A 26,621-nucleotide genomic window follows, 5' to 3' on the forward strand; every position below is an offset into this window, starting at 1 on the left:
ACAGGATAAAGTCCATACTTTTTAGTAAGATGATCATAGCAAGTACTTGATAGTCTGGTTGCCGCCTGTCTGACTGGCTTGATCTCCACCATTCCCCATAATTCATCTTTTGCAAACTTGTACATTTCTTAGGGCATGTTACATTCTTTCATGTTTTGAGCCTTTGCTTAAAAGAAGGACATGTTTGTTCTTCCGTTCCATCCTGTTGAACTCCGTACTCTTTCTTTAAGAGCCAGCTCTAATGTCGTTGGGTTCTCAATGTCCGTGAACCTTTCCCAGTCTCTGTGTTTCCCAAACATCGGGTGCTTTTATTTATTACAGCACTTACACATTTTAATTTTAGTTCCTTTAATTAAACTGTTTAGGGTTAGATGTTAATTGCATGTTGAACTTGTTTCACCTTCTGCCCTCTCCCTCCATGCTATAAGCACCATTCCTGACAAACTTTTTAAACATCATTAAAAATTAACTGTGTACCAGGTTTAGGGCTAAGTGTTTATCATACAATTTAGTTTATTCCTTAAAACATAATTATATGGGAAGGTGGTGTATCTCTTAGCTAAGAAGAGCCTGAATGTTGCCACCTGGTGTTAGAGGCAGCTTTGCCATTGTTTCCATTAAAACTGTAGGTAATGAAAGACACAAATCTATATTAATTTGGACTCCAGTAACTCAAAATTCCTGACAAATTGTAGATATTATAGGAAGAACCTTGATTACTTTGGAATTGACTATTGATAGAGGGAAAATCGTATAATCTTTGCAGGTACTCCTTGCCTCCGAATTGAAGACAGTCCACAAATATGACTATTTGGATCTTTTCAGATTGTTTAGCACTTAGTCTAAATTTGTGAACTGCTCATTAATTTGAAATCTATTTTTTTCCTTAATGGAGACATCCATGTTATTTAAGTTAAGCTTCCTATTGACTCTTCTCATCAATACAGTGATTTCCTTGTTTGGATTTGCCCTAACAAATAAATTTATATTGAGAGGTTGATGGTTCTGGTAAGATCAGACTCTTTGGACTCTTGGTAATAAGTGCTGATAATATAGCTAAGCTCTATCTAGGGATATCAGTGGTAGGGTGCTGCATTAAGTAATACAAGAGCAAGGTCTTTGTTTTGTTTACCACTGCTCTGTCTCTAGTTCTTGACAAAATAATAGGCAGTCAGTAAATATTTGTTGTAGAAGGATAAATACCTGAAAGAAGGGTAATGAGTGTGTTAAAGGTTGGGGAAACACCTGCAGTGGTCATGTTTTAACAAATGTATTTGCAGAAATAAAGTATTCTGTATTTGTTGTGAATCTAATTAAAAGATACCAGCAATAGATTTAGATGCCAAAATGCCAGTGTGCCTTTTGAGAAAAAGAGCCCAAGATACATTCAAATGCTTGCTTGAGAAGCCAGAGTGTGGAGAATCTGAAGCTCCCGTTTTATAGGGAACAATCCTGGTGTTCAGTAGAGTGAAACAAGGTCGTGTATCTTCTTTTAGATCTGTATCTGTTGCTAGGGTAACATTTGAACATCTACTGGCAAGATTACTCTCCTGAACAACCGTATAACAAAGTAACAGAGATAGTGATGTGCTTAAAAACCTAAAATTTGATTTTTATCGGTTGGTACCCCATTGACCATTCTAAATCGGTCCTAACTCTGCCCTCCCTTCTGGATTTGTGACATGACAAAATGGGCAAGAGACCTTTGCTTTGGCCAAATAACTGCCAGTCCAGAGGAGTTTAATGACCTTAATTATGAAGTTTCTTATTTAGTAATTTAGAGTTTTGATATATTAGCATAGATAAGCTTGAAAAGTAAAGCAAAATGGCCACAGAAGCAGATCTATTCAGTGATTTACAAGATAGCTTTTAGGAGATTAGCATATCTAACCATTTACTTGGTTCCACACTCTTAATCTAATGGGAGGGGAGATTAGTCCTTCATTAACATGAGGTGTGAGTTAGTCACTTGGAATAAATTTCCCTTTTGTGTTTTGATGGTATCTGTAGTCAGTGTGAAACCTGAATGAACCTGAAGACTTCGGTTGGTCATTAACCAGCTGTAGTGGGCCACCTTCAGCCCTGAGTTGCTTTGCTTTATAATAATTTTTAGGATTAATAACTATTCATAAAAATTAATAAGACTGGTCATAGAGTTACTCAAATTTTGTTGAGTAACTGAATACATTAGTGGAAGAATTTAGTCTGTTTTAATCAATAAGTTTAAAATGATGTTAGTCAACCTAAGATGGCACTTTGAACAGTGGGGCAGGAGAAATGCAGTACCTGTGATGAAAGAATATTAGAAAATACAGTTTTAATTTGAGAGGTAGGGGAGGACTTTTTAAATCAAGACCCAAAATGCATTTGCCTTTGAAAAAAATGTTGATAGATTTGAACACGTAAGACATGAGCAATGGATATGAACAGGCAATTATAGAAGAGGAATTTAAAATTGCCAGCCTTGGCTTACAGTTATAAAAAATTAACTTAATGGATCAGAGACCTTAAACCCAGGAGCTAAAACTATAAAACTCTCAGAAGAAAACAGGTGAAAATCTTTAGGACATTGGATTTGGTGGTGATTTCTTAACTATGACACAAAAAGCACAGGCAACAAAATAAAATAAATTGGACTTCATCAAAATGAAAAACTTGTGCATCAGAGGACACTCTAGAGTGAAAAGACAACCCACAGAATGAGAGGAAGTAAATTGTAAATCATATGTCTGATACAGAATTAATGTCCAGAATATATGAAATCCTGTAACTGAACAATTAAATGAAACAACTTGGTTCAAATATGGGCAAAGGATTTGAATAGACGTTTCTCCAAGGAAGATGTTCTAGTGGCCAGTCAGTAAGCTGAAAAGGCATTCAGCACAGTGAAAATACATAGTTCACACCCATAGGATGACTACTATAAAAACAGCAATGAAAATAAGTGTTTTTGAGGATGTGGAAAAAATTAGACCCCATGTACATTTCCTGTAAGATTGCAAAATGATGCAGCTCCTTTGGGATACAGTGTTTCCTCAAAAAAACCAAACCTGGAATTACCGTAGGATCAGCCAATTCTGTGCTTAGGTACATAGCCAAGAGAAGTGAAAGGGAATCAAACAGGTATTAATACATGGACGTTGTTCTTACCAGTATTCTTTACAGTAGCCAAAAGGTGGAAACAGTCCAAGTGTCCATCAGCTGAAACAGGATAAACAAAACGTGTGACACATGCAGTGTTACCCTGAAAAAGGAAGGAATTTATGACACATGCTGCAACATGGATGAACCTTGAAGACCTTATGCTAAGTGAAATAAGCCAGACCCAAAAGGACAAATACTTGTGATTCCGCTTCTATGTGGTACTCAGAGTGAGCAAAATTCAGAGACAGAAAGTAGAATAGTGACTTCTAGGGAGCAGGGTGGTGAGGAATCCTTGTTTAATTGGTTACAGAATTTCTGTTTGGAGAGATGGAAAAGTTTTAGAGATGAATAGTGGTGATGTTTACATTGCACAACAATGTATATATTTAATGCCACTGAATTGTAAACCTAGAAATGGTTAAAGTGGTAAATTTTATATTGTATGTATTTTAACAGCATAAAAATTTTCAAGAGAAAGCTTTGTCAGTACAAATTGGAGAGTAAAATGAGATTTTGCATTCCTAAGATTAGTGACAGTTAACAGTTGAATGTGGGGAAGCACAATCGGTGGGAATATATAAGTTGGTTATTGCAGGAGTCATTTTAATAAAATCTGTTAAAAGTTTTAAAATGTTTATCCTTCATATCTGTTAGCCTAAAAATTTTCTCAGTTAAATAAAAAAGCAAGTTGCAAAAATATATCCTAATATATTTCACATCAACACCATACTTAAGTACCTTAGTGGATGGATAGATGATTTAAAGTATTCATGAGTTATCAAAGTAAAAATAAATGAAAGTCACAGATTATATTGCTGTCAACAAGCTACTTTACAGTTTTGTTTTGTTTTCTTATTCTACTACGCTTGAATACTTTGTTTCCTTTGCAACTTCTCCATGTTGTAATTTTCAGTGTCACACCACTACTACAAAATAGGACAAAACAGACTGCCCTTGTTGCATCGGTGGTTTGTGCTTGTTCGCATGTCCTGGTGGAGTGGCATTACAGCAACTGTCCAGACATCATAGGAGATTAATGTTTAGAAATGCAATATAGTACCTTTTACTCTTTAAGTGCTGTATCTGTTTAGATCTTACTGTGTAGTTCAAAAAGGAATTACTTGGCATACCAGAAAAATGTAGGTCAGAAATAGATTTTGACTTTGGTTTATGCTCTTGGATATTTTGAATGGGTGCCTAGAATTAGAAGAGGTGAATGTTACTTTTAACCTTAACACCTCAGAGTGTAGTAACAGATTTCTGTGTGATTTGTATGTGCAGTTTAGTCTTTAGTAGGTTTCGCCCCCTACTGGTAAGCGTTGGAAATATAAATGAATAATTCATAGTTACAGGCATAAAGGGAAAGAAAAAGGTTTTGTCAATGCATATATACAGAAGTTAAAATCAGAGGATAACATACTTATTTTAAGGCTCATATTAAAGTGAATAATTGGTTAGAGATCTGTAAATCATAGAAATATCAGATGGGAAAGTGACTTAATTTATTTAAGTTTAAAACAGCTTTGGGAAGAGACTAAAAAAACGCTCAAAGGAACCTAGGTTGGTTTGAATGCTTGGGAAAGTTTGCTTTTAAAGGAATGAGACTAGAGGCTGATATTCTTTAAAAGTGAAAGCCTATAGGAATGGCTTTGTAATGCAAAATAGTTTTTATTTATGTTTGATACACACTTGTAATGAGCATGTTATTAAGTATATCAGCCTTACTTCCTAACAGATTAGATTCCAGATTAAAAGGTCTCATAGAAATGTTAATTACAATTAAATACCTGAGGGCACCTGGCTGGCTCAGTTGGAAGAGCTTGCAGTTCTTGATCTCAGGGTTGTAAGTTCAAGCCCTAAATGAGGTGTAGAGATTATTTAAATAAAACTTAAGAAAATTAAACATCTATATAGAAAAAACTATATTTGATGACTGTTCCAAATAGTTTTGTTTCCTTTCTTATATTTTTTTAAAAAAGGGATTGAGTATAAGATATTTTTGAGAGACACAGAGAGAGTGCGCACGAGAGAGAGAGAATCCCAGGAGGGGCAGAGGGAGACAGAGAGAGAAAGAGAAGTGGGGCTTGTCATTCTACCTGAAGGGAAACATGAGCTCACACCATGTGGGACTCAAACTCATGAACTGTGAGATCATGACCTGAACCGAAGTCCGATGCTTAACGACTGAGCCAGCCTGGTGCCCAAATGTAAGATTATTTAAAATAAGTTTAAATAAGTTAAATTTATCTCTAAGACTGTATACTGTTAATCCCTGTTTTGAAAATAGCATAAAGTAAGCCGTTAATTGGCTGTTTGGAGACCTTAGGCTTTCCACCCCATTATCATAAGTTCTACACCTAGAGGTTAAGAGGGAGAGGGAGAGCACATGTATGTGGACCTGGGCCTTAATGACAGAATCAGGCACCCATTCAACAAATACTTGTTGATGCCATCTTGTTGCCAAGTCCTATTTTTGTACCAGGGCTACAGAAGGTAAATACAACAAAATTCCTCTCTTGAAGGAGTTCAAGTTCTAATAGGAGGGAAACATAAACTATATAATAGAAGATGCTGAGTAATATGATAGATCTGTGTTAGGACAGTCAGAACTCAGAGGAAAGGTACACAACCAATACCTTTTGTGATTTTTTTTTTTTTTTTTAATTTTTTTTTTCAACGTTTATTTATTTTTGGGACAGAGAGAGACAGAGCATGAACGGGGGAGGGGCAGAGAGAGAGGGAGACACAGAATCGGAAACAGGCTCCAGGCTCTGAGCCATCAGCCCAGAGCCTGACGCAGGGCTTGAACTCACGGACCGCAAGATCGTGACCTGGCTGAAGTCGGACACTTAACCGACTGCACCACCCAGGCGCCCCCCTTTTGTGATATTTAAAAAAAAATTTTTTTTTAATGTTTATTTTAGAGAGAGAGAGACAGAGCACGAGTGGGGGAGGAGCAGAGAGAGAGGGAGACACAGAGTCAGAAGCAGGCTCCAGGCTCTGAGCTGTTAGCACAGAGCCAGACGTGGGGCCCAAACTCACGAACCACAAGATCATGACCTGAGCTGAAGTCAGACGCTCAACCGACTGAGCCACCCAGGCGCCCCACCTTTTGTGATATTTTAATGATAAAACTAAGACTGCCTTTTGGGGTAGCATATTTATATTAATAAGCTCCATTATTTTCAGTTATACATGTAGATTGAGGCAACTAATATTTTAAATGTATAACGTAACATGCTTTGGAAGGGCGTTTGTATGGGTATGTGTCTTAGGGTGGAGCTATTATTTAAAATAGCTTGGAAATATTTATATGAGGAATCTAAAAATACAAAACCAAGCTTATAGATACAGAGACCAGATTGGTGGTTGCCAGGGGGGAAATGAGTAAAGGAAGTCAAAAGGTATAAACTTCCAGTTATAAAATGGAAGCATGGGGACAATAATGTGTAGCATGGCAACTATAGTTATTAATACAGTTAATATTTGAAAGTTGTGCATATTTGAAAGTTGCCAAGACAGTCAATCTTGAAAGTTCTCATCACAAGAAAAATAATGTGATCATTTCACAATATATATGGATAAAGATTGTTGAACACCTGAAACTAATACAGTATTGTATGTCAATTATACTTCAATTAAAAAAAACAATCGTATACCGAAGACCTGCCTTGAAAAAAAAGATTTAGTTTCCCTGTCTTGCATCTTATCCTTAACTCTATTCACTCCTATATGTTTGTGGTATGCTTTTTTATTTTGTTTTGCTTTTGTTTCCTTTGGTTTTTAAAGTTAAAAGGAACCTCGGAAGTTCTCTAATCTATTTTTTCAAAATCAGCAAGGATGTCAGAATCACCCATAGAATTCTCACAAGTTCAACATATGCTCGGACCTCCCCAGGTTCAGTAGGAGTGGAGTCCAAGTATCTAGGTTTTTCTTTTTGTTTTGTTTTAATTTTGTTTCAGCTTTATAGATGATTCTGATCAGCATTTTGTTGAAAACTAATATTCAAAATCAAACCTTTTTAAAAAATTTTTTTTTTCAACGTTTATTTATTTTTGGGACAGAGAGAGACAGAGCATGAACGGGGGAGGGGCAGAGAGAGAGGGAGACACAGAATCGGAAACAGGCTCCAGGCTCTGAGCCATCAGCCCAGAGCCCGACGCGGGGCTCGAACTCACGGACCGTGAGATCGTGACCTGGCTGAAGTCGGACGCTTAACCGACTGCACCACCCAGGCGCCCCTCAAAATCAAACCTTTTAATAGAAAAATCCTGGCCTTTTGATCGAGATGTTACTTGTTTAAGGGTCTCATAGGTATTTAGTAGTACCAGCTAGTTTTATACTGCTCATCAGTAATCTTCCACAAAATTCAAAAGAAATTTATTCTTATGGTAAATAAACATTAAAACTAGGAGGTAAGGATATTTAGGTTTTGTTACTTTATTTCTTTATAGTGATGTGTATTAGTTTTCTATCTTGGGAGTGTTTCCTTTTCTTGGATTAAAGGGTAACACTGAAAAGTTTTTAAGTTGTGTTGATTTTTTAAAGTCTGGATAGATTTAACAGCATCAAAATACAGTTGGAGACCGTTTTTACCTTCTTTAGTCATAATATCACTGTTCACGAGTTCGAGCCCTGCCTTAGGCTCTGTGCTGACAGCTCAGAGCCTGGAGCCTGCTTCGGATTCTGTGTCTGCCTCTCCTTTGTGTCTCTTTCTCTTTCTCAAAAACAAATAAACATTAAAAACATTCTTTAAACATTAACCAGGAATGGCCCTAAGGGGGGTGTACCTGGGTGGCTTAGTTGGTTTAAGATCCTACTCTAGATTTCAGCTCAGGTCATGATCTCAGGGTTGTGAGATCCTGCCCCTTGTTGGGCTCCCTCATGACCTGGAGTCTGCTTGGGATTCTCTCTCCCCTCTCTTTCTGTGCCTCCCACGCTCTCACATGTGCTTGTTCATGGGCCCTCTCTCTCAAACTTAAAAAAAAAAAAAAAATTGCCCCTCAGCAATATGTTGACTAAGCTGACCCTTGTGGAATATGATCTGGAGAAAACTGTTACTATAGTCTTTACCCCAGAAAATGTAATAACTGACAGCATGTTTTCACAGAGAAAACCTTACTTCATTCAAGTTTCTGTATATTTGTGAATCCAGAACAGCAGGGCTAGACATGATAAGCGGTCTGCTAGGCTTAATAACCCTCCTTTAGAATGTGTGCCTTACAAAAATTAAAATGTCTTATACTTTATGAATTGGTCGTAGTTGATCAGCATAGCCTTGAAATGTATTTATAGCAGCTATGAGGTCCATACTTGAGAGAGCTATTGCCCCTGGTTTTGTTTTACTATTACAGTAGTGGTGTAAAAAGGCTGATAGAGGAGTCCCTTTTCAGTAAGTTTGCTAGTAATTCCCAGCTTCTTTGGGGACATGAAGATTAAAGAATGTTTAGTTCTAAGAATTGGAAATGAGGATTTACAGTTACTAGGTAGCAGTGTAATATTCCTGAAACTTTTATGCCTCGTAATAGTCTTAATTTGGGTTGTACAATGTATATGTGTGCTTGAAAATCATCTTCAAGAAATGGGTGTGTATGGGAAACTAAAGATACTTAAGCAAATCTTCATATTTAGTCTTTAGGCCAGTATTGTAAGAGCGTGTATGAATATCTTGAATAGTTGAGTCTTAATGTTTTTTACCCAGATGTCCTCTAACTCCTTTTTTCGTCCATTAAAGTTACTGTATTAGTAAAATTCCATGATATGAAAATAGTTTATGTTCATCTTTCTGTTGGTAGACATTTAGTTTGTTTCTAGTTTTGTGCTAAAATGAAAACAAGCATAGTACTATTATAAATATTGTTGAATATTTCTCCCAATTTACATACATCAGTTTCTCTTAAGGGTATTCTACCTAAAGGGAATTACTGAGTCATCAAGTGTGTGCATCTCCACATTTCCTAGATAATTCCCAATTATTCTTCAGTGTGGGTACATCAATTTAGTGTCCATCAGAAATGTTCCTGTTACTCCTTTTCAACATTTGATATTGTCAGATTTTCAAATTTTTGTCAATCTGGTAAGCATAAAAGGATATCCTGTTGATTTGCATTTTCCTGAATATCAGTGAAGTTGATTACCCCGTGTTTTCTAAAGCCATTCAAGTTCCTTCTGTAAAATGTCTTTTTATTTCAGGTCTTCTGTTCATTTTTCTATCATGTGGTTTCTTTCTTGATTTCTAGGTAAAGTACTTCGGTTATCAATACTTTGAATGTAATTGGTTTGTTTTTTGTAATTTTCTGTATCTAGATCTTAAAGATACTTTCCTATTTTCCTTTACTAGTTCTAAAGACTTAAATATGTATACAGAAGCTTGATCTTCCTTAAATTGGTTTTGTTTTAAATGTAAGTTTTTATACTGGCAAGACACATCTCACTAGCTGTGTTCTTTTTCTTCACGAATTTTGTGGCTGTACCAGCCCTTGTCTTTTTTAAGTAAGTTAATAGAATCAGCTTGTCAAATGCTGCTAAAAATGCTATTGGGGTTTTGACTGCAATTACGTTGAATCTATGTACATAATTTGCATGGACTGCTTTCAAATGATGATAATTTTCCATGAATGTTTTATATTTTTTGTGTGTGTTTATTTTTAAATACTGAATATAGTGTACTGGGATCCTTTTTATTGCCCACAGTTTAAATACTACAAATAGAAATAGCTAGTTGCCTTATATATTATAAAAGTATGTAATCGTAAAACTCAATTGTTAAGTATAAAAGTTCAAAGTAGGGAGTCTCCTCATTCATCTGTCCTTCCCCTATTCTGGAGGTGCTCATCATGGTGCCAATCTTGATTTGTATTCAGGCCATTGTGTTTATTAGGAGGGTTGTTACTGTGGTCATAAACATTTTCATCTTAAATTAAGTTCAGGAGAATTACATTGTCCGTTTATCCTAATGGAAGCTTATTTAACGGTGTAGTTAATTCATAACTCTTTGAAACAGCATTACCAGTAAACAGAGCATGGTACTTTCAGAATCAGACATGAATGTGGTTGAATCACTGCTTTATACCAGGTGTTGTGATTTCAAGCAAGTTCCATAATCTCTCTTTTTCAGTTTTCTCACCTATGAAGTTGGGATATAAAAATGCCCTCCCTCATTATTCTAATCAGTCAAATATTTACTGAGCCCCCTCTGTGCTACCTTGGAAAGATTAAATGAGGTTACTTGAGTTAGGTGTTTGACGCAGGAAAGTTGTTTTTTTGCCGTCGGTTCCAATTTTCTCTATTCAAGTAACTTTTTTCAGCCTTGTTATCTCCTTTTTACCCAGAGTCTACGCCAGGAGACAAATCTGTATCACATTCTTGCACAACTCCTTCCACATCTTCTGCCTCTGGACTGAATCCCACGTCCGCACCTCCAACATCAGCTTCAGCAATCCCGGTTTCTCCTGTTCCACAGTCCCCAATACCTCCATTACTCCAGGACCCAAACCTTCTTAGACAGTTGCTTCCTGCTTTGCAAGCCACACTGCAACTTAATAATTCTAATGTGGACATATCCAAAATAAATGAAGGTAAATTTTCATAGTCAAAACTTTTTAAAAATTCATTTGCATTGGTCTTTGTTTCATTTTGAAATTCACATTTGAACTTCATTTGCTAGGATTTATATCCCCCATAATCCAAGACCTTTGGTATTGTAATTGCATTAGCAATATTTGGATTTTTTCTGTATATTATTTAAGACTTGCTGTGTACCTGGTAGTTAGTGGAGATGAGCTGTTCTGTGTTTGCGTAATGTGTATGGTGAGGTTTTTTTTTTTTTTTTTAAGTAAAAACAGCATTTCCAAAAGCTGATATGAAAATACTTGAATTCTAGAATTTCAAAAAAATTCTTGAATTTCAAAAAAACCTCTTGTATAGGAGTACATTATTCGGGATATTAAGCTAATTAATAAAAGTAGGAATTCAGGTAGTTCCTTATAATACTTGAAAAAAATTTGAGGTGAGAAATAACATTTTTCTTGTTTTTCTAGTTAATTGCAGTATTCCAGCTTTGCTTGTCAGCATGCTACTTAAAGTATTTAGGTAGTCACCTCAAAGAAGTCTGAATAAAAATGGATGTAGTTTTAATTCACAAACCATTCAAAGAGTCCTAAAGGCATTGCAGAATTTTCTGTTTAGAATAGTCAATTTTGACTTGTGTCCATTGTTGTCCCAGAATATATTTAATAGTAGTGTAAAGTGGTGAATTTCTTCCTTTATCTTAAACATGTAGCTATTTCAGGCTAGTTGGTCAATAATCTTCTGTCTTTATTGTACTTTTTTGTATTTTGATTTTATTGTGTGATAGGTAACTGTGTTATTAGGGATTTTGGGGCTTTTCAACAGTTTGAAGAAATGATAGCGTAAAAAAATGCCAACAATAAAAAATCTTGTATGTCAAAAATACATGGTATTCCTAAATTACCTAGGTTTTTAATGTCTGCCTTTAAAAGATTGTTGGAGGGCGTATCAGTGCAGGATTTGAATGGTCAGCTTGTCTAATAAAGCATTTGCATGAAATAGCTACCATTTATTTATCCAGTTAATTCCAAGTAACATACTGAGCACTTTAGCAGTGGATGAATAGGTTTCTGGTTATATAATCAAATTCCCGGGAACATGCTTTACTGTTTGTATCAAGTCTTGGAGGAGTTTCTTTAATTGAACACCTAAATTTTAGTGTGAAGGAAACTACTGTTTTCCTTTGCTATAAACTGATTAAGTTTCTTTTCCTCTGTCTTGTCATTTCACGTTTCTAGATCCATTTTATTACTCCTATCTTCTAGAGTTCTAAGTTTGAAACACTGTAGTTTTCTGTGGGTTCTTTTGAGTTTTCAAGTTACTACTAATGCCATAAATACTTCTGTGTTTTTATTTTAATTTAAGGTATAATATGTTTTTAGTTCTTACAGCAGCTGTGACACAAGCCTCATTGCAGTCTATAATTCATAAGTTTCTTACTGCTGGACCATCTGCTTTCAACATAACTTCTTTGATTTCTCAAGCTGCTCAGCTCTCTACACAAGGTATTCATATTCTTAGGTATCACGAGAATTGCATATTAACTTGGAGGGTTTCATAGCAAATTTTTCTTTAGTCTTTGAAGAAGTTAGCTATAATAATGATTTGGGGTTTTTTTAACACCAGTATATACAGTATTTTTACTTACTGATTCTTTTTGAGATGAGGCAAGCTTTGACATTTGTTTTGCAGTATTGCCATTAAACCTGTAATATATATTTAATTCAGAATTTAAGTTGCCAGTGAAATATTTTACTCCAAAGCTAAATGTAAACTGATGCCCTCAATCTTTGTGAGACATTGAATGTATTTTAAGAGTTGATGTTTGGTTTCAGCTTTGATGGTAGATGGTTTTTGACCAGAGGATACAGAAATGCTCAAGTCTTGTCTTGAATCAGCCATTTCTCTTCTCTGTGGAGGTATTCAATGGAGAGGGACATACATAGGAAAAAAGAGAAGTGAAAGGGTCACTTTGACTTGTCCCCCGGCCCCAGTTCAAAAAATTGATAAACTGAGCAGGAATACTTGTTCTGAAATTGAAATGTAATAGTGAAAAGACTTCTATTCCTCTGGTTAGCCTCATGAAGCAGGAGATACAGGGGGATAACCAGGCTTACGTGTAGAATAAGAAAGAGGAAATAAGGATGGTGAGGGTGCCTTCCCATGTAAGAACAGGTTCAGGCTTACCTTCCTGCTCCAGCCTAAGAAAGGGGTTAGGGGAGGCACACATTAGGTGTGCCTGTCTAATCCACGGCTAATGTAGTCCATGTGGCCCCAGTGAGTACTTCAGGTTCTTGACTTTCTCGGATAAGTGTTAAGTGTTCTCTTTGGGGGGCAGGGGGCCTGTGAAGAGATGGAAAGACCTCTTCACATACATTACAGAGGTTTTGGTTTCTTTGAAATTAATTGCTTCACTTTTTTACAGCCCAGCCATCTAATCAGTCTCCAATGTCTTTAACTTCTGATGCATCATCCCCAAGATCGTATGTGTCTCCAAGAATAAGCACACCTCAAACTAACACAGTCCCTATCAAACCTTTGATTAGTACTCCTCCTGTTTCATCACAGCCAAAGGTATGTCGCTTTTGAGGGAAATTTGGAAAAGAAACCACTCACTTTTGGAAAAACCAACTTAATGTTTTAGAATCTGTAGGGTCGAAAAAGCTCTCTTTGAGAATGTAGGCAGTGGTGGAATGAATGAGGGGTGAGAATAGATGCAGGTTAGACTTGGTAAACTGAGGGCTAGATTAGGGAATTTCATCTGTGCTTCCTCTTTACACACTGATTCTGTTCTTACTCGCTTTGGGATTTCTGACCTGGAGAGTGGGATAAAGAAGGATATGCTAATTGTCTTAATGTTTGTAGAATTGTTTAACTCTAAAAGGTAGGACAGAACATGTTTTCCAGTGGCTCCTCCTACCCCATACTTGTATTTCAGAGATGAGTCTGTTTCTGTGCTGATGCCTTTAACGTATATATTTAACGTCACATGAGAATCAACGACTGTTTGCTTCATTTAATAGATAAGAAAACTAAGCCTTCAGTTAAATCTAGTTTTTTGTGATGGACTCAGAATTTGAGACCTAGGTCTTTCTGAACACAGAGCCCATTTTACTAAGCTATACTGCCTGTGTTTGTCCAGGAGAAATCTTCTCTAGATGGCTCCTCAGGGCACAGTTAGAAAGTTGCTGGTCTGTTCCTTTTGGAGTATATTTAACAACAACAGTGCTGCACCCCAATTTTGTACTACATCATTTGAGTCTTGCCTACAGATTCATAAGTAAATCCCAGTCCATGCTCATTCTTGGCTTTGTAGTCCTACTACCAGCAACACATTAAGAGATTTGGAAGTTGGTATGTACAAATTGCATTTGTTTTTTCTTAATGGTAACTTTAGGAAATTCTTTTTAGTTGTTGTAAAAAGTGGGCTGTTTCAGTCCTTGATGCCAAGGAATTTTTTACTGAAATAAAATCATAAGCAGAAGCCTAAAAATAAAAGTGCCTTGATCCATAACTTGAAATTGATGGTAGGCCAGCTTAGGTCTTCCTGTTGGTTTATCCCTTCCTTTTTCAGTCCTTTATGCGTGTTTTAAGGTCAATCTGGATTGAGTTTTTAAAATTCTGACTTAAACTTGTTAGTTTATTGTGCAGTTTCTTATTGTTTGGCTGTATTTTGATGGGAGAATTGTGAGTTTCAGCTAAAGAGACCTTATTCTTAGGCCTTATCCTTAGAGCGTAAAACTTAACTTCACGGTGGTGTTTTAAGAGTATAATAAATGATGACTGAAAGGGAAGTAAGTGGTAGTGTTAGTTTTATAGTCAGTTATAAAATTAGCATTTCAAATCCCTTAAGCATATGGCTATCAATTTTTTGTATTCAAAAACTTTTTCGGGGTGCCTGGGTGGCTCAGTTGGTTAAGCAGTCGACTTCAGCTCGGATCATGATCTCCCGGTTCGTGAGTTCAGATTCTGTGTGTCCCTTTCTCTCTGACCCTACCCCCCCCCCCCGCCCCCCACGCGCACGCTCTTTCTCTCTCTCTCTGTCTCTCTCAAAAATAAACATTAAAACAAAATTAAAAAAAAAACAACTTTCAAGTTTTTTTTTTTTAAAGTGGACATTTGGTATTCTATAGATCTTCTAAAAATGGTCTTTATAAAAGGACATGTTCTTTTACATTCAGAAGTTTACCAGGCTATCCACAGATTTGTTTTGGAGAAAATTAATCAAAAAAAGAAAAGAAAAAAATAACTGCTATCGGAGGATGTGACTTAATCACAAATGGCTGTTGTTGCCTTTGCGCCTTAATTTGGGGCTTATGTTTAAAACTACTTGTTTTCCCTCTCAGTGGCATCTGAACCTGCCTAGTATATATATCGCCACTGACAATTACGGACCTCTTCTTGTTCCACCTCTACAGGGTAACATCTCTTTGAAGACCACTCCAGTTGAATTTTGCATGGGCCATACCTATACCAATATATAGGCCAATCTATACATTCTCTGCACATGTCGTTGAAATTTGAGCCAGCTGTATTTATGTGATGTGTTAACATTAATTTTTCTTGATCTATAAGTAGCAGTAAATCAGAAAAGCTATTAGCATATTGGAAAGAAAACTTTCCACAACAGTAGGCACAACATTAGGAGAACTAGTTTCTTAGACTGTTGTGCTAAGAAAGTAGTCTTTTTTTTTTAATTTTTTTTTTTTTTCAATGTTTATTTATTTTTTGGGACAGAGAGAGACAGAGCATGAACGGGGGAGGGGCAGAGAGAGAGGGAGACACAGAATCGGAAACAGGCTCCAGGCTCTGAGCCATCAGCCCAGAGCCTGACGCGGGGCTCGAACTCACGGACCGCGAGATCGTGACCTGGCTGAAGTCGGACGCTTAACCGACTGCGCCACCCAGGCGCCCCTTAAATAATTTTTTTAAATGTTTATTTATTTTTGAGAGAGAGGAGGGGGAAGGAGCAGAGAGAGAGCGGGGGAGACAGAATCCAAAGGAGGCTCCAGGCTCCGAGCTGTCAGCACAGAGCCTGATGCGGGACTCGAACTGACGAACCACAAGATCATGACCTGAGCCAAAGTTGGACACTAAATCAAATGAACCCCCAGGCACCCAGAAAGTAGTCTTAACAGCCTTGGGCCGTTTTATGAAGAAATTAGATCCTAGTCTCAAAACTTGACTGTCTTCTAACTACATGAACTTGGAGAACTTACTTGATTTCACTTCTTTAAATCTCTAGATTTTTCACAGTTCAAGATTTTTCAACCAGATTTGGAGGGGTGTGTGGATTTGGGGGCCTTAAATTACCATGATTTATACTATTAAATATGTCTGTATCGCTAATACTAATTTTATTATGAAACAGAATTAGGACAATTTGTGTTATCTTAAATTACTAAAGAATAGAAATAATAGGTACTTTTCATTGATAGTACTTTTGCTTTTATTTAGTTTCCATGGTATTTGTCTTACGTGATAGAAGGATATCTCACCAGATTTTGACATTTCAGGTTAGTACTCCAGTAGTTAAGCAAGGACCGGTTTCACAATCGGCCACACAGCAGCCTGTAACTGCTGACAAGCAGCAAGGTCATGAACCTGTCTCTCCTCGAAGTCTTCAGCGCTCAAAGTAAGTTGATAGGTGTTGAAACATTTTTTCCTTAATATTGCATGCTGCATTGTTTGAATATTATAAATATATGTGTGTAATAGAACTTGATCTTGGAAGAATCCATGGATAGCCTTTGTTTTGTGCATTATAAGATTTATAAAGGGAAATCTTGTTACAACTAGGTGATTTATCTCTAGTAGTGAAGCTGGGTTATTCTTGAAGAAAGTGATTCCTTTCTTTAGAATTTTACTTAGTGGAATATGATGGGATTAACAATATGTGATACTTGTATAAAGAGGGCACATGAGTGTATAATACTTTACTTGTTGGAAATGACATCATTTTTAACCTCATAGCAGTTTCAGATTTTGAGTGTATTGACGAAGCCAAAAATGTTACATCTAAGACTTGGGCCAGTATTTATTTCCCAACTGGTCTGTGTCAGGTTTTCCTGATAGCTTTAACTCTGACCCCTATGTGGATTGCTTGTCAGATAGGGCTGTGTTGTGTTGTCACTTTCTTTGTTAATTAACAAATACGACTTTAAATGATTTTCATTTGATTGATTTTCCTATTTTTATTTCTTGCTATGAGGTGGCAAAATAATTCAACTGTTGTTTTTATTGTTGTTTTCTAAACAAGCATTTCAGAACTTATACATCCAAATGAGAGTTGTTCCCTTCAAAATAATCACCTTGGGAAGCTGTCTTCTTACTCCAGCAATGTTGCCATTGCTCAGAACATTTTTGGGAAACTCTTCTTTTAAATTGTCTTTAGAGGCGGCAGTATTATTTTAAATATCCTCAGTGATGAAAACTCTTCATCCTTTGGGAGATTTAGTTTTTGGAAATAACTGAAATTCATTCAGAGCCAAGTCTGGTGAAGCAGGTAGGAAATCAACTTGGGTGATTAAATTTTTGGTTCTCACCACCATATCCCCAAACCCTAGCCCAAACCATACAGTTTTAAAAGAAGATAACCAATTTCAGAGTGTTACTTTTTTGGTCTTATTTTGCCACTAAACTCCTTCATTGCTCTCCAATAAAATGCCTGTATTTTGCTTCACATTATCTACCCTCTGATTCAGTATTTCGTTCTGATGTTAAGCAAAGGCAATAGATTTTTTTCCCCCTCCATATCTACATGTATGTAAAATAGAATATTCAGTTGTTCCTTGTATCTACAACGGTTAACACTGGACCGTTTCTAACATTCTTATTAGTGTCTCTGGTATACGAAATCAACAGTTTCTGTTGTCAAATTTAGAGAGCAGTGGTAGTTTAAATTTAACTGACATTAGTGTTAAAAGGGCTCTTTTTCCCCCCTAAAGTGTGGAGAGGAATACACGATATAAATACAGTTTGGATTTTAAATTCTATTTATTTGATGTTCAAATAACAAATTTTTCTTAGGAATTTGGATATCTTTAAATTAATAGAAGGTATTGACACTTTCTAGGATACCTACTTTTTGAAACATACTACACATTCAACTTTGTTTTCTCTTCCAGTAGCCAGAGAAGTCCATCACCTGGTCCAAATCATACTTCTAGTAGTAATGCATCAAATGCAACAGTTGTACCACAGAATTCATCTGCTCGACCTACATGTTCATTAACACCTACGCTAGCAGCACACTTCAATGAAAATCTCATAAAACATGTTCAAGGATGGCCTGCAGATCATGCAGAGAAGCAGGTATGTTACATGATTCACAGAAGATGTTTTACCTTTGGGTGAGTGACGAAAATACAACTTCTACTTTTAGAAAATCTAATCCAAATCACTGAATGTAAGCTACATTTTAAAATAACTAATTTCTAATTAGATTGTCTGTAGTCATTTTATAAAATATTTGATAAATAACTATAGGGTATTTATGAGGTGACTTTTTATCCTATTAAAATAATTACTGTTACAGCTACCGTTATCAAATACTCAGCAGTTAGCACCTGTGCTGAGTCCTTTATTTTCTCCACTTCTCAAAACTGTTAACCATTGCAGGTAATGAGTTTTCCCATTTTACCAATGAGTCCCTTACGACCAAATAAATTCTATATCAAGGTCACCCGGTTAAATCATGATGGAGCTCACATCAAAGCCATAGTGTTTTTTCCACCCAGCTGGCCACTCTGATATTTAGAACCCGTTCGTATAGTTAGTCTTACGTCGTTCTCTCCACTAGACTAGCAACTAGAAGTGAGGCAGCAGTTTTGCTTTGTAGTGAGGGACCTTTGGACAGTGCAGTTAACTGCCACTGGCTTCTCCCTTTGAGCAGATTACTGACTGTCTGAAATTTTCTCTCAGTTCACAGAGATAATGTTGTGTGTCTTATGACACAAGAAAACAGTGAGGCCCTTTTATCAGTGTTACACCTGAACTTTACTCTAGCTGACTCAGCATCTTTTATTAACCACAAATCATGAGATCTATCCTAGTGCTGTGCATTACTGAAATTGGAAATACTGTTTTCTCAAGCAGTTGAAGGGGAAATCTTTGAAAAGTACTTTCCACCATTAGCAATGGGTTTTCTTTTTTTAATTTAATTTAATTCAATTCAATTTTATTTTTATTATTATTTTTTAAATGTTTATTTTCAAGAGAGAGAGCACAAGTGGGGGAGGGGCAGAGCGAGAGGTGTGGATTTAAAGGAAAAGAATTAGGGGCGGCTGGGTAGCTCAGTCAGTTAAGCGTTCCACTCTTGATTTTGGCTCAGGTCATGATCTCCTGGTTTTGTGAGATCGAGGCCTGTGGCAGCACGACATGGAGAGCCTGCTTGGGATTCTCTCTGCCCGTGCCCTGCTTGCACACGCACCCTTTCTCTCTCAATAAGTAAAATAAACTTTTTAAAAAATAAAAGGATTATTTTGTAATCTTGGTTTAAAGTTCTACCCAGCAGTTTGATGTTTTTTTGGTATGTGATTGTGACATATTTTCCACGATTTGTATTTCTTTAACTATAGGCATCAAGATTGCGAGAAGAAGCCCATAATATGGGAAGTGTTCACATGTCAGAAATTTGTACTGAATTAAAAAATTTAAGATCTTTAGTCCGAGTATGTGAAATTCAAGCAACTTTGCGAGAGCAAAGGTAAGTTTTTCACTGAAATCCATTTTTGTGTGAGCATTGTATATCTTCATGTGAAGAATATAAACCACATCTCACTTCTGATATTTAAAGTTCCTTCTGCTATATCATGTTCCATACTACTGTAACTGCATTTTTATAGTTTAATAGTATTCCTGGTGAATGGTAATGGCATCTAGATTTTAATTCTCTAACCCATGGTAAATGCTGCGATAGACTTCTTTTCCCCTTATGTTAGAACTCTGTAAGGTACAGTAAGTTTTAAAAAAATAAAATGTTTGTGTGCCTGGGTGGCTCAGTTGGCTAAGCGTTCGACTCTTGATTTTGGCTCAGGTCATGATCCCCATGGTTGTGAGATGAAGCTTCACAATGGGACTCCCCATTGAGCATGGACCTCGCTTAAGATTCTCCCTCTCCTCTTTCTGTCCCTCCCTGACTTGTGCTTGCACGCTTTTTCTCTTTCTCAAAAAAGAAAAAAGAAGTGAAATGTTGCAACACTGCATGTTAAGTATACAGGAATTTTTAAAAAATAAAACTTTTTTAAAAGTGAAATGTTGGCAGCAGCTGATTACAAAGGGTCTCTTTAATTGAGCATGGGATTCTGAGGATGCTTGTTTCAGCTGAAATTTCAAATCGTTATTTACATGGTGTTTGGATCATCTGTGGATCCCTTGGGAATTACAGTAAGACTATAGTTGTCCCAACAAGTATATCTATTTTCTGAATTGTTTTCACTTAAACTCTTCCTGTCTCCTATTTCTTAATCTAGTATCATACTCCAGTAAGGATACCTACATCCCAATAAATAGTATAGATATTTTTTAAATGCCGATTACAGAATGAAGGACAAACTTTTAATGGCTTCACATCCTGTCTGTGTAAGTCACTGGTTTATAGGTAGAGTTACTCTTAACATGAAACCACAGATATTTAGTAAACACTAAGTTGGAGTTTATCCTCAGCTTGGAAAAGTAACGCATCTTGCAGTCACTAAAGCATCTGGAGGTACATTTTGAGTATCACTTGAGAGTTGTGTACTCTAGGATTGCTCTGAAAGTACTTCTGATAGACACAAAGCTTGACTTCATTTTGGCTTGGTAAGATAGACGGTTTGACTTGTAGGAACTTGCAGCCTCAACTGTTGACACAAGTGTACACAGGTAAATACCAGCCCGTCCCTCTTATGATCGTGCCTAATCCACTGCTACAGGCGGTAAATGGCCCACTTCACAGAAGAGAGGGCCAGAAGGGGAACAGTTTCACGAAGCTCCTGGAATCTAGTTGCCTGTGGAGTTGGTGTTTTACTAACATTTATTTTAAATATATGTGTCACTTGGACTGTGACGTGGCTCCGTTTTTATGGGTCTGTATTTATGTTGGGAATTGTTCTTCAAAACGATTAGCCTCCTGCACCTAGTTAATTCTAGGCTTACTGGATTGTGGCCCAGAAGTCATGCAGTCTAGGTTTATCTCCTATTTAACCTCCATTGCCTTTTGTGTGTGGGTCTCTGATGATACCGTAAACAAATACATTTTATAAGTTGGTCTTAATATCGGGGCACCTGGCTGGCTCAGTCAGTTAAGCACCCGACTCTTGGTTTCCGCTCAGGTCGTGAGTACAAGCCCCGCATCAGGCTCTGTGCTGACAGTGCGGAGCCTGCTTGGGATTCTCTCTTTCTGCCCACCCCCCACTCGTGCACACACATTCGGACTCTCGCTCTCAAACTTAAAAAAAAAAAATGTTGTTAATCTTTATATTCAAATTAATTGGAATTCTTAGGAAACTAGGAACATTCTAACTTTTGTCATCGTAATACTTTACGTATCATAGGGTCATTTTGTGTTAACAAACCCATATTTAATTACTTAGTCTGAACAGTTACTCATTTTATCTTTTTTTAAGATAATATCTGTAGTTAAAAATTTGGTTTTTCGTAACATTTATATGAATTACATGAGTTCTAATGCCTTCTTTTATTTTTCAGGATACTGTTTTTGAGACAACAAATTAAGGAACTCGAAAAGCTAAAAAATCAGAATTCCTTCATGGTGTGAAGATGTGAATAATTGCACATGGTTTTGCGTACAGGAACTGTAAATCTCTATTGCCCGATCTTAACATTTTTGAGCTGCATTTAAGTAGACTTTGGACCGTTAAGCTGGGCAAAGGAAATGACAAGGGGATGGGGTCTGTGAGAGTCAATTCAGGGGAAAGATACAAGATTGATTTGTAAAACCCTTGAAATGTAGATTTCTTGTAGATGTATTCTTCACGTTGTAAATATGTTTTGTAGAGTGAAGCCATGGGAAGCCATGTGTAACAGAGCTTAGACATCCAAAACTAATCAATGCTGAGGTGGCTAAATACCTAGCCTTTTACATGTAAACCTGTCTGCAAAATTAGCTTTTTTAAAAAAAAATTTTGGGGGGTTAATTTATCATTCAGAAATCTTGCATTTTCAAAAATTCAGTGCAAGCGCCAGGCGATCTGTGTCTAAGGATACGATTTTGAACCATATGGGCAGTGTACAAAATATCATGAAACAACTGTTTCCACACTTGCACCTGATCAAGAGCAGTGCTTCTCCATTTGTTTTGCAGAGAAATGTTTTTCATTTCCTCAGTGTGTTCCATTTCCCTCTGAAATCCTCGATCTGATTTTATCCATTTTTTTTTTAAGGCTCCTCTTTTTCTCCTTTCTTAAGGCACTGTTGCTATGGCACTTTTCTATAACCTTTTCATTCCCGTGTACAGTAGCTTAAAATTGCAGTGATTGAGCATAACCCACTTGTTTGTATAAATTATTGAAATCCATTTGCACCCTGTAAGAATGGACTTAAAAGTACTGCTGGGCATGTGTGCTGAAAGTACATTGATTGCTCAACTAGAAAGAAATGGCCCAATGAACATGGTTGTGGGAGGGGAAAGAGGAAACAGAGCTAGTCAGATGTGAATTGTATCTGTTGTAATAAACATGTTAAAACAAACAAAAATTGTTATTTTTCTTTTCCTTCGGTCAATGCATATTAGAAATTGAACTACCTGGGGATTCTTTATCAGAACTATTCTTGTTGAATATTTATACTTAATTGAAATAATTCCTTAAGGGAGGTTTTGTTTAAAGCATATTAACAGGAAATTGTGTATAAGATATTTAATGAACTAAGAAATTCAACAAGAATGATTAAGTCACTTCCCAAGTGGTTGTCATTTGTTATAAACCCTGGTTTAACCTGTCTTGCTATTATGACATTTCATTTTGAAGGATGTTTGTGTTGTAGCTAACTGTTCAAGTCTGGTGCTGACTGCTGTTCTTAGCCATCACAAAACGCTAAATTTGTGTCATTGGAGCTTCCTTCTGTTACCTGGAAATGGTGGGAAAGCTCAGCTTTGTATATTGTTTCCTAAAGTATATTAAAATAAAAAAAGAAACTATTGCTACTATAAAATTACCTTGGCTTTTTTTTTTTTCTTTTCTAAAATATTGGTCACATGGCCTTAGCATGACACTGCCAGTATTCTATCAAATCACAAGGGTTTCTTTATGCAGAAAATTTAATTTAAATTTCAAAAATCTTAACCGATTTAGAGACTTTTTTCCTATTGAGGCAGATGTATTTATGTGCTTTCAGAACTGCCAGCACCAAGGGCTTATTTTGTGATGTTAGACATGTTGTTGCATTCTGGGATACGAAAATTCCAAAATTGCTCTTGTGCTTCAAGCATATTTAAAGTATAGAAGATAATGCTCAAACCTTTCAGTAAACTTTAAAAAAGTAAACTGTAAGTGATAGTATGGATGATACTTTCTAAAATACATAAATGTTCCAGTGTAATTAAGAGGAATCACAGTCTTCTACTGGAAACTGATTTTTTTTTGTTGTTGTTGTAACTTGAGCTTCCTTTTAAAAATGTAAGAAAAGACGACTGTCAAAATCTATCCTCATGGAATGTTCATACCTGTAAGATTGTTAACATTTGCTGGGCTTGATTAGTGCATGTAAATGAAACTCCAAAGGGCAATGTTAAGCGAGAACTCTTAACTGATGGAGTCCTGTATCTTTCCTGGAAAGAAGTGAGCAGTTTGTGATGTAGTAGGCAAATGTTTCCTGGTCAGATGGCAACTTGACTTGTGGTTTAAGGTAAATTGGAATTTTATTTGCTAATAGTTTATGGATCTATGTCACCTTATTCATTTGCTTTGAAAAAATGTTTACATCCCTAAATGAATTGCTCACATATATATATATAGGAGAAGATGCCTAATATGAAATTTCCTGGTGAATTTTTAAACAATTAAAATTTTTGTGGAAATATTTTTACAATATTTGATTCACTTATTATTCTGTAGTAAATTATCTCAATCATTGCGTTTAATACATTGTGTCCAGCTACAAACCTTCTTGAGATAACCAGGGAGTATTTCTTAAGATAGGCATGATACCCAAGAATATTCTTCATACAGTCGGCCTGTTGCCATGGCTTGGAACACGTATCTCATTTTGATGGGCACCTTGGCTGAGATTATTTGAAAATAAGAATGCAAAGAGTCCCTAGGAAACCTCAGGGTTTTTATTTTAAAAGGACATTAGCAGTCTTCTATTCAAACCTTAAAAACTGGTGTCGTAATAAAACGTATTTTGTGAAGGTGAGTCTGTTAGGAAGTCTTTACCCTGAAGAACCAGATTTCCTACTTTTACATTGTTTTCTGTTTAGCTAGTTTGACTAATTTTTCACTTTAAACCTTGGACTATGACTCCAGATTTTAAGCACACTGAAAACTCCATTCTTCAGCTCTTTTTAAAGACCTGATGCTTCTTTTAATAACCCAAACGAATGGTTTTATCTTCTCAATTTTATATACATTTCACACTTCTGAAACCTTGGAAAGGAGGTGCTTAAAACTTTGCAAAGTGAATTGTTATCCCATTTCCAACAATCTATTGTTTAAACATAACTAGCTTTAAGGGATTATTTCAAAGGGGGGGCACAAAGTAATTTATTCTGCAAACCGGAACTATTGTAGTTGAGGACTTAAAGCTACTGTATTTAGATGTGGGTTTTGAATATACGGATTTCTTTTCAATACCTGTATATATGGCTATATTCTTGTATTTGTACTGAAGTGTACAAAATGACACTTAAAGTAATAAATATGTTTTGACTATATTGTGCAGTTATTTCAGAACAGTCTTTTGAAAGTCTTAGTCTTAGAATGCATAATTTGCATTTGAGTAAGAAAATACCAAATTACTGCAAAAGTTTTACTACGATTCAGTAGTTTCCATTTAATTTAATTGCACTATTTTGATGAAAAATTTAGCTTAATCTTTGGAGGTCTTGAGGTCCTCTTCTAATTTGCTGTACCCTTTTTTCCTGACCTCTGAGTTTGGGAGTGCCCTGAAAGTACAGTCTGCCTAGGTGATCTCATCTTGGCCCTTGGCTCTGAGAATGCCAATCTTCGGTCAGTTTCATCCACATTAACCTCCAGTCTTGAACCCTTCAGCTCCAAACAGCAGTCAGTGTAGATACTTGCCTTAACGTGGCAAAGTCTCAAAAAAAAAAAAAAAAAAAAAAAGCCTTGTGCCTCAGACTTCATTCCCTAGTGTCCCCATTTTCAGTAATTGATCCCGTCATTCCTCATTGCTTGAGACCCAAACGGAGGAAGCATCCTTTGTCTAGCACCCTGTATTTAATCCATCAAACCTGGTTTCCAAAATATATTTTGGATCTGAGCACTCATTACCTCCATGTTTACAACTCTGTTCCAACCCACGATCATCTATGAACCAACCAGACTGCTGGCATGATTGCCTAGTCCGCTTACCACCACCACCACACGTACCCAATCTGTTCTCTATGCCAGAGAGAAATGAGAAGCATGTATCATTCTGGTCGATGACTTCACATACAACAAAGTCCAAACCTCTCCCTGTAGCTTGTGCTCAAGGCCCTGAATACCCACTAGATTCTCCCTCTCACTGCAGTCTCACTTCAGGGTTTTTAAAATACCTGGCTGGAAAGCTCTGTTCTTGGAGACTTGTACAGCTTGCCGCCCATTCAGTCTCTTCTCGAAGGACACACAGAAGCCTGTTCTGACCTCCCATCTAAAAGAACACCATCACTGTTCATTCATTTTCTTCGAGAGAACAGTGTCTGATACGTAGGAAGTACCCCAGAAATACTTGTTGAAAGGGATTAAGAAAAAGGGCTATGGAAAAAATCACCTTACAATTTGTAAAGAAACTTTTTCTTCAAGGGTTTTGATTTTGGCCCTTAGACCTTGGGAGATAGGCATGAAGCAGCAACTAGCTTTTTTTCTTTGTTCTTTTCTCTTTCTTCCTTTATTTCTTTTCTTCTTCCCTTCCCTACCTTCCTTTCTTTCCTTTACTGCAACTTACTATTGGTTACCAAAACCTAACTCCATACCTGTTTTTATTGTGAAATGTGGTCTCTAGACACGTTTAATCAACGGAACCAGTAATCATTAGAGGCCCCTCAAGGTAGGGATGCTTTCACAGGCCTGTTTGGTTCGGATGACGCCTTTACATCCGAGGAAACCGTTCTGACTTTTTAGGACAAGGGTGTAGGCAGAAAACACTTGACAACACTCTAAGATGTGTCACAGAACATCTGTACCACGTGTATATATCCTACAGGAAAATGGCTGGGGTGTGGGAATGGCCTGCCTTTATGACAGGTGGGAAGATTTAAGATTGACAGGCCCTTGACACCATTGTATGCACTTTATAAACAGGATCTTTTCCTTTTTTAAGGTGGGTACCATCGCTTAGTTTGATCATCCTATGTGGCTGTTAGCATCACAATATGTTTTCTTATCCCTTTTAGGTAGTTACAGGATTATTACCTTGGATGTGAAAGGCAGAATGCAAGGACAAAATTGGGTCTTTTGTGTTTTGTCTACCTCCCAAACCTAGAAAGGTCAGCACATAGTGGCTGCTCAGAATTTTTGTATGAGATACAAATACACATTTTAAATATTTTCTCTGTTAAGTTTGCTCAAACTTGTATTTAATTTTTAGGCATAATGTTTTCAAAAATATTTTTTAAATTAAAAGTTTGTTCCTAGAGGGGGCTCCTAGGTGGCTCAGTCTGTTGAGCGCCGAACCCTTGATTTCAGCTCAGGTCATGATCTCACGGTTCATGAACTCAAGCCCCACATCAGGCTCTGCACTAACAATGC

At 36.6% G+C, this 26,621-nt stretch overlaps 1 protein-coding gene across 10 annotated transcripts in view; it reads left to right on the forward strand.

The window, feature by feature from the left end:
* WAC (WW domain containing adaptor with coiled-coil) overlaps positions 1–24,586 on the forward strand; it is an 89,221-nt gene extending 64,635 nt beyond the window's left edge. For 6 of the 10 annotated variants that reach the window (XM_047868168.1, XM_047868169.1, XM_047868165.1 and 3 more), the window contains exons 8-14: positions 10,452–10,721; positions 12,096–12,218; positions 13,139–13,287; positions 16,230–16,348; positions 17,841–18,027; positions 19,293–19,420; positions 21,403–24,586. In XM_047868168.1, coding sequence (XP_047724124.1) covers positions 10,452–10,721; positions 12,096–12,218; positions 13,139–13,287; positions 16,230–16,348; positions 17,841–18,027; positions 19,293–19,420; positions 21,403–21,472 — 1,046 coding nt within the window. In that variant the 3' untranslated portion in view covers positions 21,473–24,586. The remainder of the gene's footprint in view (positions 1–10,451; positions 10,722–12,095; positions 12,219–13,138; positions 13,288–16,229; positions 16,349–17,840; positions 18,028–19,292; positions 19,421–21,402) is intronic. The other 4 variants (XM_047868170.1, XM_047868162.1, XM_047868163.1 and 1 more) reach the window with 1 other exon arrangement.
* Positions 24,587–26,621: the final 2,035 nt, after the last annotated feature.

This window comes from Prionailurus viverrinus, chromosome B4 (assembly GCF_022837055.1).
Source record: "Prionailurus viverrinus isolate Anna chromosome B4, UM_Priviv_1.0, whole genome shotgun sequence".
Classification (NCBI taxonomy): Eukaryota; Metazoa; Chordata; class Mammalia; order Carnivora; family Felidae; genus Prionailurus; species Prionailurus viverrinus.